This window comes from Gigantopelta aegis, chromosome 1 (assembly GCF_016097555.1).
Source record: "Gigantopelta aegis isolate Gae_Host chromosome 1, Gae_host_genome, whole genome shotgun sequence".
NCBI classification, from domain to species: Eukaryota; Metazoa; Mollusca; class Gastropoda; order Neomphalida; family Peltospiridae; genus Gigantopelta; species Gigantopelta aegis.
In genome coordinates, this window is record NC_054699.1 from 24,104,450 (window position 1) to 24,119,300 (window position 14,851).

Sequence of the window (14,851 nt, forward strand, 5' to 3'; positions counted from 1 at the left end):
CAGCTTAAGGTTAATACAGATTCCAAAGTGTATTGTGTTTTGTTGTGTTTTCTAGTGAACTAAACGTGCTATATTACTTTATATAAGATCGTATCTCTGATTATACCTAGAGCCGAGCCACTCGGGTATAACTGCCCCATACAGAGAGATCTAATAGATATACAGTTAGGAGAGAGATTTGGATAATCGAGTTTTATTCAGTTACGGGTATTATAGGATCCCCGTGACAAGCGTATTCGCGGTTATTTTCGTCATGAAATAATATATTTTTTATTATTTGCCATGTATATAGCCGGCCCTCATTTGCCAAGTCTCTATACACGGCGATCGTTTATATAAAATTCAAAAATACATTATACGGTTGTTGTATATCCTCATCACTACGAATCTGTGTTTCCGTATTTTTCATGTCTCATCACAATAAGAGTTCCAAATTTAAAAAAAAAAAGAAGCGTATCATGGAATTCCCTCGATCGTAGTTCAATTAAAATATTTTGGATCATACAATAACTAGGTTTGGTATTCCAAATGAATGTAAGTTTCATTTATAATGCATATTTAGAGAAACAAGGCCCACTAAATCCGTGATTGAACTCTTTTAACATATTTAAATTGTGAACATGACAACAGACCATACCACCAATTGATCAAAATAATGCTTATCACGGTCTTATAAAATGTGGATACATAATTATGATATATCACCATATACTAGAGTAGTACATGGCATTAACAAACATGAACAAATAAATAGCTCTTATAAATAATTTCAAAAATAGGTCTACTTTTAGTATGTCTCAAATAAAATGCATTGTAGTCAGCTTATTAATTGCCGCAAAAGCGGTAACGCATCTTAAAGGGACATTCCTGATTTTGCTCCATTGTAAGATGTTTCCAACAAATAAAAAATTTCTACGAATAAACTTACATATTAAATATATTTTTTTGTTTAGAATATCATTGTCTGTATATTCAATGTGTTTCTGGTTGTCTTAATATTTGTAAGAAGCCCAAACTGGATTTTGTTGTCAAATAATGTGGTACGTACGAAAAAAATATATTTTAGGAAATAAAATGAAATTAACCTAGTACAAATATTAAAACGATCAGACACACGTTTAATATACAGCCACTAATGTTATGCAGAAAAATATATTTGATATGTAATTACAACCGTTAAAAACTCTCTGTTAGTCGATAACATCTTAAAAAGTGCAGCAAACTCAGGAATGCTCCTTTAAAGGTGAACACCAAATAGTCGATGTATTTTTCGTGCTGGGGTGTCGTTAAACATTCAATCAGCGCTATTATCGTACGAGACACCCGTATCGTTTGGCGTTGCCTTAAGGCAGATGATTTCACTACGTCACTGAGGTTGGGATATTTACATTTACAGGAGTCTGTGATGTGTGCAGATTTTATAGTATAAGGAAAGCAGTGTGGTAAACTATTTATCCAAATTTGAAAAAAGGAAGAAAAAAACAAAAACAAAACGGCTCTCGGTCGATTGAGAAAATAGGAAAGATATATATTCCAGTATGCCCACTCACAAACACACTATTAATTTCATATCTAGCTGTCCACAGTCCATAGTCGCGAACCTTACGCCACATGACGTTTCGGGGCCATTTGGCGAAGGTGAAAGCATCTAGCGACTTGCTGAAGTCCTGGGGGTCAAATCCCAGTATATGATGTCTGGCCATGAAGACCATCATTTGATATGCATCCGGGTTTCTGGGATGGCGTTCCCATTCCATCATAACGCATGTGACGTCTACTTTCTTGAAGAATTCGTCAGCCTTTTCCAGAATCTGAAAGCAATACGCTATAAACGTAGTCACGGAACTATTCTGATTGTTTAGCCATTTTAAAAGGTTTTCGGCAAATAAAATAGTTTTACATTAGTAAATTCATATTTCAACAACATTTTAGTTTGAGTGAAAATATAAAAATCATATTTATATTTTTGTGAACAAGTACATACATTAATTACATACCCTATAAATTATTGCGGTTTAATTATTGAGTTCAGTGTGTCTTTATCGTTTTTTAGCTTGACGATTGCATCTAATCATATTAGTTCGTCAATTCGCTAGGCAGCCACTGGTTAGGAGCCGTCCAACAATAAGAAGCGTACTAAGTGTCAGAAGATAGCCAGGTGGCTCTAGTATGATCTTCATAACCATGGATGCTTGTAAGTGGAATATGATATTTATCTACACACCTTGGTCTCGTGAAATATGGTATACTAGTATATCTGCATACCTTGATCTCGTGTATCTACGATGATTTTCATGACCATAGAAGTGCCTAAGTGGAATATAATATTTATCATCAGTGGTAGACATTAGGAAATATTTTCACTGGCCCGGGGGACTAGTAGCTGAGGAATATAATATTTATCTACATACCTTGGCCCCGTATCTCTCTACATCGATCTTCATGACCATGGAAGTGTGTAGTTGGAATGTGATATTTATCTACATACCTTGGCCTCGTGTCTCTCTACGTCGATCTTCATGACGACGCGTTTTAAGTCCAACACCTCCAGTAGGTCATCCAAATAGATAGAGTACATCGTGTTCTTCGTGGCATTCAGAGATTCCCGGATGTAGACTCCGCCTACAAAAACAATGTTTCATCGGCTATTTGAAGGCAGGAAGGAAGGAAATGTTTTATTTAACGACTCACTCAGCACATTTTATTCACGGTTATATGGCGTCAGACATATGATAAAGGACCACACAGATATTGAGAGAGGAAACCTGCTGTCGCCACTTCATGGGCTACTCTCTGCGATTAGCAGCAAGCGATCTTGCACCATACCACAGACAGCATAGTACATAACACGGTCTTTGATATACCAGTCGTGGTGCACTGGCTGGGACGAGAAATAGCCCAATGGGCCCACCGACGGGGATCGATCCCAGACTGATGTTTAGAAAAACACGTTGTATTAAGCTTGTGATATATGATAAAGAGATTATTACCCTCGTGTGTTTCGGTATCGTCAATATCATATATTGGGAATAAAAATGAAAGGCTCGCACAATATTCCTAATAAATGATATTGACAATACCTCGCACAATACAAGTTTTATTCCTAATAAATGATATTGACGATACCGAAAAAGAAAAAACACTCTGGTGATACCCCCTTCCTTCCTTCCTTCCTTCCGTCCGTCCGTCCGTCCCTCCGTCTCTGCTCTCTCTCTCTCTCTCTCTCTCTCTCTCTCTCTCTCTCTCTCTCTCTCTCTCTCTGGCCTCTAACCGGAAGTACCGTTACTCATATTGAAATCCAAATGCTACTTAGGAAACCTCAGTCTGGGCCTAATCCACGAAGGCCATACATTCCTTCTTTCATAATTAGTGTGCTGGACGGGTATCGTTAACATGTGTATGAGTGACCCTTCAGTAGATACACTGAGTATATAAATACACACACACACACACAAACATACACACACACACACACATACACACACAAACACACACAACACACACATGTATACGTATATGTGTGTGTGGACGAAACACCACTTGACAAAAGCCCACTCGTTAATCAGAATTCTGGACAAAAGACCACTCGTTAATCAGAATTCTGGACAAAACCCCACTCGTTAATCAGAATTCTGGACAAAAGACCACTCGTTAATCAGAATTCTGGACAAAACACCACTTGGACAAAAGCCCACTCGTTAATCAGAATTCTGGACAAAACCCCACTCTGAAATATTTCTATGTGCACTTCAGAGGAATGGTTTTTAATATAAATTTTGGTTGGGTTTATTTATAAAGAATCACCTAATGACACTCTAACAAAACATTGCAAAGATATGTTCAGCAGTAGATGGCTTCCATTAATTGCTAAGTACATCACAATTGATCTGCATATCAAATCGGAATTCTGCACACAAAAAACTACTCTGAAATATTTCTAATTGCACTTCAAAGGAATGGTTTTTAATTGAAATATTGGTTGTGTTGATTGCTAATGAATCCACTAATGACACACTGCAATTGCTAATGGATCCACTAATGACACACTGCAACTGCTAGTTACATCACAATCCGCATATCAAGGCACCAGAAAACTGGAAAAGTAATTAAAATAAACAATATACTGGACGTAGAGACGGTAGTATTGTTATATTTGTGTCAAATGAATCAAAAGATGAACAAAGCTTAATCTTTTGTTTAATATGAGTCGGTGGGTTTTGTCCAAATGGACTGTCGAGAGATGTATGTATGTATATGTGTATGTGTATATGTATATGTGTATGTATATGTATATGTATATGTATATGTATATGTATATGTATATGTATATGTATATGTATATGTATAGAGATACGTACATGTATATGTATATGTATATGTATATGTATATGTATATGTATAGAGATACGTACACGTATACGTATACGTATATGTGACGAATATAGGCTTAGCCTCACATAGACTCAGTCAACCATCGTGTGTGTGTGTGTGTGTGTGTAATCTTTGTTACTGTAATGTGTGTGTGTGCGTGCGTGTGCGTGTAGTATATGGAATCTGTCCCTGCAATGTGTGCGTGCGTGCGTGTATGTGTGTGTGTGTGTGTGTGTGAGAGAGAGAGAGAGAGAGAGAGAGAGAGAGAGAGAGAGAGAGAGAGAGAGAGAGAGAGAGAGAGAGAGAGAGAGAGAGAGAGAGAAATACCGATTAACTAGACGAGGGTCATATTTTACATATTAAAAAACACCAGTAGCGAATTTTATTTATCCTATGACACTTCTAAAATAACATTTTAATTCAATTTTCAGTAAATCACAGAACTAAAGTCGCCGTCATCGGTAATATGACGCCATCACGATTAGCACAAATCAGTTTGATGTCACACATCTTGACTAAATATTTGAAAACGTTACGCTCAGGTATACAGGTCTTCTTGGGTAGCAGACCACAGTTATTTGGAACTCTTCATCCTAAATGCCCACCTATGGTTTATAAATAAAGAAAGATACAGGTATTTTTAGTCTTAAGGAAATTACAAAAAGGGTCATAATTATAAAGAGGACTTATTTAAAATATGTTTAGTTAAATATTTGTGTTACTTTCATCATAATGTGTCAACACTGCATGATTTTGGGTGCATGTGTGACACTGTTTACACCCATACAAACCACCTTCAAGCGGGAGTTGGCGGGTATCACACATATATTTATGGAAACTTTGCTCATCAAACCTTATAAAAACCGTCATTTGAATAAAGGTTTAGCCATTAAATTGTTCACAAAATCATCTTGTTTGAAAATTATCCAAAATGATCGCGCCCCACTTTTGTCACAAGGAAAACCCGGTGTATGAATATCAAACCTCATTACAGCTTAAACGTTTGCACTGCTGGTTACAAACCAATGGCCATTTTAAAAAATAACTTCTTGGCTATCACTAAGCTTAAGAATTTACTTCCTATTTCAAATGATTAGCCTTCAAACATGGATCTGTGCAAAACCAACAAGCGAACTCCTTGCGCGCCAGGGTACACGAGGGAGTTAACCGTATACCTTGGCTTGTAAGCAAATGGCCCAGAGCAATACATTACCTACAGACCTTGAACAGTTGCATATCATTATTAACCGGGTTAATGCACTAAATCATCACATGAGTTTATGACATGGATATCATGGGCAAGTTATAGAATATATAGTATACATGGTGGAGAGGATACGGGCGGGCCTTTGTAATGGACGATTTCCATCATAGTCCGCTTGTCAGACAGTCCGTTGTTTATCAAGGTAACTCTGTCCTCAAATCCGGCCTCTTTGATGCTTCTACACAAACGAGCCGCGTTCCCTGGCAACACTTCAACCGCTATGACCTTATGACCTTTCTTAGCAACCGACAGGCTGAAGACGCCAACATTGGCACCAATGTCTAAGAATACCAGATCCTTGTCCTCGTCTAAACACTTGTACAGCGGCTTTTCTAAATCCCTCTCGAAAAAGCCGTCCTTGACGATTTCGCGAGAAATCCCGTCAGGGCTTTCGTTAACGTTAATGGGAATATTTCCTGAAGTGCTCTTTAGAGTCACCTTCCTGAACGTTTCCTTGGACGAGCACACCTTGTTGTCAGACTTCCACGACACCTCATCCCGATAGATAGCAATCGTCGATTTGTCCTTGACTTTAGGGTCCACAGCTATGGAAATCCTGGACTGATCGTCCACAAGAGTTCGACGGCTGTTGAGAAGTCTGCCAATGGACGCAGAATACCTGGTCACTATCTGAGACAATTTTGCATCGTCAATCGGAGGATGTAGAATGTTCATGATAAATACCACCCACAGCAACACAAGCAGAGAACACATACCTTGATGTACCTGATCATGGCCATGATCTGTTACAATATTATTTCAGGGCTTGCGTCTGGGAATTAAATATTTCTGTAAAGAAATTAAGTATGTCATTAAATACATACATACAAATGTTCTTCCTTAAAATGTACTACAGGGCTACAGAAAGTACTCGCCCGCTCGCCAAATGCGAGTAAAAATTCTTTCGGACGATTTAAACAAAATCAAACTACCAATCCGACGGTTTATCGGTCATTTTGATTTTGTTTGACACTTGATGACATCATCATCATGTTGATCACTTAATTTTATGAAGTGTTATTAATAATGTTTTGTCAATACTCAGACTACAGACATCCCAGTAAAGAACGTTCAGGTCTGTTGATCAACACACCGAAACACATTCCACACCTTGCACGTGCATCACGCAGTTGCCCCGTACACGTGCGTGGGGTGTCATTCTCGGAAGGTCAATTAATTACTGTGGAACATTATTTCTATCGACCTTTTTTATTCTGTTGATCATGCAGTTGTTATTGCTTTGTTTTTAGTAATTTTTATTGTTTGAATTTGCGATGTGGCGTATTCAACGCGATGAGCGTCTACGGGCTATTGGCATGCTGCAAACGGGCAAAAGTCAGCGTGAAGTGGCCAATACCTTCAATGTTTCGAAGTCAGTGATTAGCAGACTATGGAACAGGTATCAACAAACCCAAAATGTTGACGATCGACCCCGTTCAGGTAGTCCCAGGGCAACAACAGGAGTGCAGGATCGATTCATCCGTAACCAAGCTCTAAGAAATCGAGCTCAAATGGCAAATCAAATGGTTGCAAACCTTCATCAGACTACTGGTGTCCGAGTTACGAGTCAGACCATTAGAAATCGTCTTCATGCAGCCCATCTTCATGCTCGACGGTCCCGGGTTGTGCCTACCTTGACAAATCGTCACATTGCCCACAGATGTGAATGGTGTACGGAACATCAGAAATGGGGTATTCGTCGCTGGTCACGTGTCATGTTTTCAGATGAGTTCCTATTGACTTTGAACGGCACGCCAACGTCACAATGCGATTTCTTGACAGATTTGGCGGTGGATCGGTTATGGTGTTGGGTGGTATCACTATGACTGACAGAACCCCCCTCCATATTGTGCTAGGAAGGAGCACTGGGCAGTACTACCGCTACAACATACTGACACCCTTTGTCGTCCCGTCTGCTAGGCGTGTAGGCCGACGTTTTGTTTTTCAGGACGACAATGTCCGTGCTCACCATGCACGAATCGTCAATGCTTACCTCCAGCAGCACATCTATCGAATGCCATGGCCAGCAATGAGCCCAGATTTTTACCCCATTGAACACGTCTGGGACATGATGCGTCAACGTCAAAGACCGACGACCATGTTAGCGGAACATGATGAGGCGCTGCAAGAGGCGTGGAACAGACTCCCTCAAAAGGCCATTGGGAGACTCATACGCAGTCTGCCTCGTCGACTGAATAAATGTCTGACACATCGTGGCTGTATCACCCACTTTCCCCTGCGCGTGCTGTAACCTCACCGTGGTGCAGGGGTGTAACATTCTCTTTGAGAATGGCCAATACAGCACACATTGAAGTTTAGAGTAAAAGTCAGTATCTCTCTGTGATATTTGTATTTTGCACAGTTCTTTACACTGTTTTTATTTATATCTTGAATTTTTCTGTTGATGTTGATCATCACCTTATTTGTTTCCATTACCATAGTTTGACACCCAATAGCCGATGTATTTTTCGTGCTGGGGTGTCGTTAAACATTCATTCATTCATTCATTCATTCACCCACTTTCAAATTCCACTTTTAACTCCAATCGTCCTTCAAGATCTTCGGTGGTCATAACACCTTCTGTAATACTGAACTACCGGCTGTAATGTTTGCCCAATTAATTCACTATTATCATATAACCATTCCCCACAGCTAATATACCTTACAATTTTGGCAATTGTAAATTCTTATTAGAGTTCTCCTACTTTTTTGAGTATATATTATAATATTGTTATTAATATATTGTTCTATAGATTGACGGACTAGTAGAATTTATGGCAGGCTAGTAAGTAATTTTAGTTGGTACTTGTCCGGCGGGTTAGTTAAATATTTTCTATTTCTGCGCCCCTGTACTGCGGCAATAAAATATCGATACTAGTATTTGAAAATGCATAATGACGAAACTAAACATAAAAAATAATATTATGCGCTCTGTGACGGTTTAGGGGTATGAGGGAGGTTATAAATATATCTACAGGGGTTTCTCTCCTCGTCAAACCAGTGGCGTAGCCGAGGGGGGGGGGGCAGGGGGCCATGCCCCCCCCCCCCCCAATGCCGGGAAATTAGGGGTGATCAGAAGCGTACTCGATATCATTGTTTACTTGGCTGCCAGGCGCCCCCCCCCCCCCCCCCTTACAGAATCCTGCCTACGCCACTGCGTGAAACCACCCACCAGCACAGTTTATCACAATACATTTGAGTGGATAGAATAACACACTGGCTGTTTATAATTAAATTATATTTATTGGTTATAATGATTAATATCTCTACAGCAGAATTATAAACAAACTCGTTGAGTTAAAAGTCCGAACCAACTACGATAAATTACTCTCCTACCTTTAATTACAGTTTTCTGCCGTCTGCCATTTTGCTTTTTTATGGAATACTCTTCAAGAGGGCTGAAATCCTCCAAAGTGTGTGACATAATCAATGTAAAATCAATCTCTAGTGGTATCTTTAAACAAAACAGATTAATAATAAATAAATAAAAATATGACGTCATCACGTTTGCTTTTATATCACAGCATGTTATGACGTTAGATTAAGTCATATTCTGTCACCCCTCTTGGAGAATATTCCATAAAAAGTTAAAATGGCAGCGGACAAAAATTACATGCTTTTTGCCCTATGCGATCTCAGCGAAGTCGATATAGGTGACATAGTTATCATCTAGTATGTGGAATCTGTGTCATTGTTATGGGTTTTTCAAGATTTCTGTCTGGACAAAATGCACAGGTATCCCCAAACAACGTCAGATATATCATAGTAACGTTATGTAATAAAGAGTAAAGATAAGACACGTTCGACAGAATTTTTTTTGAAATCTTCACCCAAAAACCCCAACATATTTAAGAACGAAAAATTGCACATTACTGTAATCGTAAATGATTATGTTTTCATTAAAACATAGTATTTATGTAATAAAGTTACCTGTATTTGTTCAACGTAAGTTTACACTTGATTTATAAATCCTAGACAAGATGCGTAATTTTTTTTTTTTTTTTTTCACAAGGCCGACAACTCTCTTTCATTATTTTTGTGTATTTTCCTCCTCACCAAAAACGAACGCTAATAAATGCTCAATGTACCTCACCATGTAACACCGACCGACAATACGAAACATGTCTGTATTAATTAATTTTCTGGTATTTCTGCACATCTTGAATGTGATATATGTTCCCAGAAACGAATGCTTTTTCTGCTCTGTTTCTATTTCCATTGAACTTTCATTCTATGAATTATTAATTTAATGAAAGAAATGTCGAGATATTCATGGTACCAATTATTTTGAATATTTGTCTATGCTATAAATGTTGCTAAAACGCAATGAATTAAAGCAGTGAAATAAATTTGTCTACATCAGTGTTTTTCTTGTACCATGTCCTTTATATATGTAACTATAGCATTTGTATTACGGGTTTCTGTTTGAGGGTACCTGTGACTGGGTACTTGTCGAATACTGGGGTCACCGCCCTATAATTATAATAATTAATCTCCTAACATCTCGCCTGGAAAATATATCGTTTCGTAATAAAATCAATGCTTACGTTTATATGAATTGATACACGGCCCTGCCAGTAAGAACAGCTGGGATTTTATTATTATTGTTGTTGCATTTACCATAGTTTGACACCCAATAGCCGATATATTTTTCGTGCTGGGTGTCGTTAAACATTCATTCATTCATTCATTATTATTATTGACCCAAAAGTTAGTGATGACATCCCCCAGGTTGACGTCATAAGTCCTAAGGCTGACGTCACAACAAATATTCCCCGCCATAAATAACACATTCTGCTTGTACATTACACTCTTTGAAACAATAAATGGCAGCGATTTGTCCTTTGATAAAAGGGAAAGTTTTATTTTATTTCTGATGTTGTGGCACCCTTAGATGCTGAGTGTGCGGCACGTAGCCCAGTCGTACAGTGATCACTTAATACGCGGTCTGTTTCGGATCGATCCCCGTCGGTGGGCCCATTGAGTTATTTCTCGTTCCAGCCAGTGCACCACGACTGGTATATCAAAAGTCGTGGTATGTGCTACCATTTCTGTGGGATAGTGGATATAAATTAGCCCTTGCTACTAATAGAAAAATGTAGCGGGTTTCCTCTCTAAGAGTCCTATATGTAAAAAATACAAAACGTTTGATACCCAATAGCCGATGATTACTAAATCGATGTGATCTAGTGGTGTCGTTAAACAAAACGAAGATTAACCTTAGATAAATGCTGAATAACATCGGAGGTGGCAGCAGTCACGTCTTGCTTGAGTCAAGACAACTTCATTCATTCATACATTCAACTTATTTTCGTGCTTATATCCAATTACGGTTCAGGCACGCTGTCCTGGGCACACAACTCAGCTATCTGGGCTGTCTTCTGTCCAGGACAGTGGGTTAGTTTTTAACTGTTAGTGGTTAGCAGGCCCGTAGCCGGCATGTCGAATGGCAGGGTTCGACTAGGTATTTGCCTGGGCCTTTTGGATATGAAACTGATTGTATTGTGTTCCCGAGGGATGCTTCCCCGGAAAAGTTGTAATATCTGAAAGCTTAAAACGCGTTTTCCTGGCATCGGAAACTTAAAATTTGATATTTTAAAACAACGATTTTCGACTATTTTGTAGATATTTTTGTTATTAAGGTTATTATTATTTTTTTTTTAAATTGTGTTCAAGATAATCAAATTCTTGCACACAACAGGTGTTAAAGGTATTGACTATGGGAATTCACCCGAGGTATATGTTAAATATTTTCGGCAATTGCTTATTATAACCTTAGTAACAGAAAACTGAGAAAAGAACCATGACCAGTTCCTTTGATAATGAACACATATACAAAACACGAAAGGTTCATAAAATTGTATCATCACGAATCACCTCCAACACGAGCAGCCCGTTAAGAGTACAGGTATAGTCAAAGGTTTTCGGCAAAAGGTATTGCATAAACTATTGCATCCCATTTAATTGTTGTTATCGATGCGTCATATCATCCAAATGGCATCTAAGTCTACATCTTAGCCACAAAACATTATGAAATACTTGAAAATTACCGTACAAAAGTACTCAACATTTTCTCAATTGGCCTTAATCCTACGAGCCATTTGCAAATTCAAGAGCACCAAAAACCAAACCCCCCGCCCGCTACCGACCATGGTCGAGCTGCTTGTACTTCCTTGCACACGCCAGCACGGACGACCCCTCTCCCACCCACCCCAAACCTTTTCTTTTCTTGAACGGAGAAGCCGGCGAATGTCGACACCTGCGTCCATGACAGGCGTGTGTTACAACAGCTTTTTCTGAATGTGCACGTTACAACCAATGACCTGACCTGACCTGACCTGACAGGATTATTTTCTGTTGTTAACCTTTTACTTCTAACTCCGTGGATGGAAGGTGAACTGCTGTCATTGTTATGTAATTATCGAATGCTACAAGGTCATCAATATAGCAGAAATACAATTAACCATTTGTGCTACATGTAGGTTCCTCCCCCCTCCCTCCCCCCCCACCAGATTAGTTAGAAATTCCGAATCAGCTTTGGTAAGGGGATTGCTAAATGACGAAGACAAGCAAATATTGTTTGATGGGAGAGTTGCAAAAGTTACAGAACTATTTGTGCAGTGTTTTTTAAAAAAGAAAGAAAGAAGAAATGTGGACCTCAGCTTTTGTTGGAGGGTTCGGACGACAAACCCCCTTCCGACCCCCCCCCCCCCCCCCCCCCCCCCCTCGCCTCGCCGACGGTTACTGGGTTCGGATTCCATTCGAGGCCCATGGCCGATGTTATTAATCCAGATACCGACTCCGGAACCCTGAGGCATGGGAGTGCTCCATCCAGGCTCAAACCCTGAGTGAGTGCTCCACAAGGCTCAATGGGTAGGTGTAAACCACTTGCACCGACCAGTGATCCATAACTTGTTCAACAAAGGCCATGGTGTGTGCTATTCTGCCTGTGGGAAGCGCAAATAAAAGATCCCTTGCTGCTAATCGGAAGAGTAGCCTATGTAGTGGCGACAGCGGGTTTCCTCTTAGAATCTGTGTGGTCCTTAACCATATGTCTGACGCCATATAACCGTAAATAAAATGTGTTGAGTGCGTCCTTAAATAAAACATTTCTTTCTTTCTTTCATTGGTTAGAGAAAGAAAGAAGTTTTTTATTTAACGACGCACTCAACAGGCAGGTTATAGCACAATGGTTCAGGACCACAGATTTTGAGAGGAAACTTTACATGGGCTTCTTCCGATAGGCAGCAGTTATTTGCGCTCCCACTGGTCGGATAGCAAGTGACCTTTGTTGACCAGCTACCCATCACTGAGCGGTGCAAGCGGAGCAGCTACCCATTGAGCCTTGCGGAGCACTCACTCGGGGTTTGGAGTCGGTATCTGGATTAAAAATCCCATGCCTCGACTGGGATCCGAACCCAGTACCTACCAGCCTGTAGACCAATGGCCTGCCACGACGCCACCGAGGCCGGTCATTCATTGGTTAGAGATTACACTGAATGTTTTATAATGGGAATGGAGCAGGACGTAGCCTAGTGGTTAAGCGCTCGCTTGATGCACGATCGGTGTGGGATCGAACTCCGTCGGGGGGCCCATTGAGCTATTTCTCGTTCCAGCCAGTGCACCACGACTGGTATATCAAAGGCCGTGGTATGTGCTATCCTTTTTGTCTGATGGTGCATATAAAAGATACCTTGCTGCTAATCGAAAAGAGTAGCCCATGAAATTTTTGTCGTTCAGATTTCAAGATCCATAGGTCCCAGGTATCTAGTGTCGCTACTTGTTTCTAAATAAGCATGACCAGTTTCCATACAATCAACAAACCCCCACCCCACCCCACCCCACCTGGTAGGTATGATAGCTTCGTTTGGGACTTTGCTGGAGTTCCGCGTCGCGTATACCGGGCGACCGTGACTTTGGTTTACGGCAACGCGGACTCTTAAGAAGAAGACGAGAAGAGGAGGAAGGATGAAGGAACGTGCGCCAGGGACGGCACAGGGGGGGGGGGTCAAAGCGGGCTGCTCAACCGCCAGCGGCGGTCCCTTCTGCGTCGCCGCCCCTCACTACTTCGCCGAAGAGGAAGACGACCCCACCAGCGGAGACTTCCTTCGACGCTACGGCAGGCTTGCTGGACACCGTCATGGCCCTGTGTCGACTTCTACGCCCACGCCTGCTCCGGTGCAGCGGTCGACTTTACAGACCGCTCCCGTTGAGTCGCATGTGGATGTTGTTGGTGCGACGGCGGCTGGAAAGAGGAAGGCAACATCTCCTTCAGTCCAGCCAGCGCGACAGCCCCACGCCCCTGCACGCAAGGATGACTGGCACTTGGCTTTGGGGAAACTCAAGGCTCAGTTCCACGACTACGTGCAGGGTGACACCACGGATACAGCGAAGCCGAGGGGCCGGTTTTCCAACCAGAACTGGAAATCAGTACCAGACGGATGCCACTATGAGCTCCACACACTCAAGCTACGAGAGAACAGGACGGGACTCATCGTGACCCACCGGCGCCAGAAGATCTACCGCCAAGCGATTTATTTTTGGAATGTCCTTCAAAAATGCTCCAAATTATATAAATATTCGATCGAGCAGTCAATTCATTTTATTTTTGGCTTGTAAATTTTGTTTTTTTTTGTTTGTTTATGCTACTAATTTCTTTTACTAATTGCTATTTTCAAAATTCTGTCCATTTTCACACACCCCCCCCCCCCCCCCTCCCCCTGTTAAACTAGTTATCTATCTATCTAATTTCTTTTTGACCGCCCAATCTAATCTAGCGACCAAATTTAATGAGTAGATTTTGTTTTGATTAGGCCCACTAGATAATTTTTGGATGTAAATTTCAAAATTGTCCCCTTAATTTTTTCTGTCCCGGAGCAATTCACTGGCTATCCAGAGACAGGCCCCGGGACGGACATGCTCGAAACTCTAGTGGTATATGAGCATGTAAAAATTATTCGCACTCGCACACTCAAAGCAGATGAGACGATGCCAAAGGTGGCTCCAGAATCCAGCAGATTTGTAAATTTCATTTCAACTTATTTTCGTGCACGCTGTCCTGGGCACGCACCTCAGCTATCTGGGCTGTCTGTCCAGGACAGCGGGTTAGTTGTTAATTGGTTAGTGGTTAGTGAGAGAGAAGAGGGTGTAGTGGCTTTACACCTACCCACTGAGCCCTTAAGGTGGGTGGGAGCCGGTACCTGGCTGCGAACCCTG

General features: G+C 40.8%; 1 protein-coding gene across 3 annotated transcripts; it reads right to left on the reverse strand.

Moving 5' to 3' along the window:
* Nucleotides 1-1,284: 1,284 nt before the first annotated feature.
* On the reverse strand, nt 1,285-9,674 carry LOC121367369. Of its 3 annotated transcripts, XR_005957372.1 has the most exons (4): nt 9,566-9,653; nt 6,352-6,424; nt 2,489-2,622; nt 1,504-1,811 (listed from the first exon to the last, which is right to left on the reverse strand). XR_005957372.1 is itself a non-coding variant. In XM_041491515.1 (3 exons), exons 2-3 carry the CDS (start codon nt 2,576-2,578, stop codon nt 1,452-1,454), a joined length of 450 nt encoding a protein of 149 aa, XP_041347449.1. In that variant the 5' UTR covers nt 2,579-2,622; nt 6,352-6,424; the 3' UTR covers nt 1,285-1,451. The 3 variants fall into 3 exon arrangements, 2 of the variants coding, with proteins under 2 accessions (XP_041347449.1, XP_041347440.1); XM_041491515.1 differs by lacking the exon at nt 9,566-9,653 and having other exon boundaries at nt 1,285-1,811; XM_041491506.1 differs by lacking the exon at nt 6,352-6,424 and having other exon boundaries at nt 1,291-1,811; nt 9,566-9,674.
* Nucleotides 9,675-14,851: the final 5,177 nt, after the last annotated feature.

Coding starts and splice junctions, on each gene's coding strand:
- LOC121367369 (XM_041491515.1), bottom strand. CDS start 2,578: ATGTACTCTATCTATTTGGATGACCTACTGGAGGTGTTGGACTTAAAA. Junction 1,812..2,488: donor TAGAGAGACACGAGGCCAAG/GTATGTAGATAA, acceptor TATTGCTTTCAG/ATTCTGGAAAAGGCTGACGA.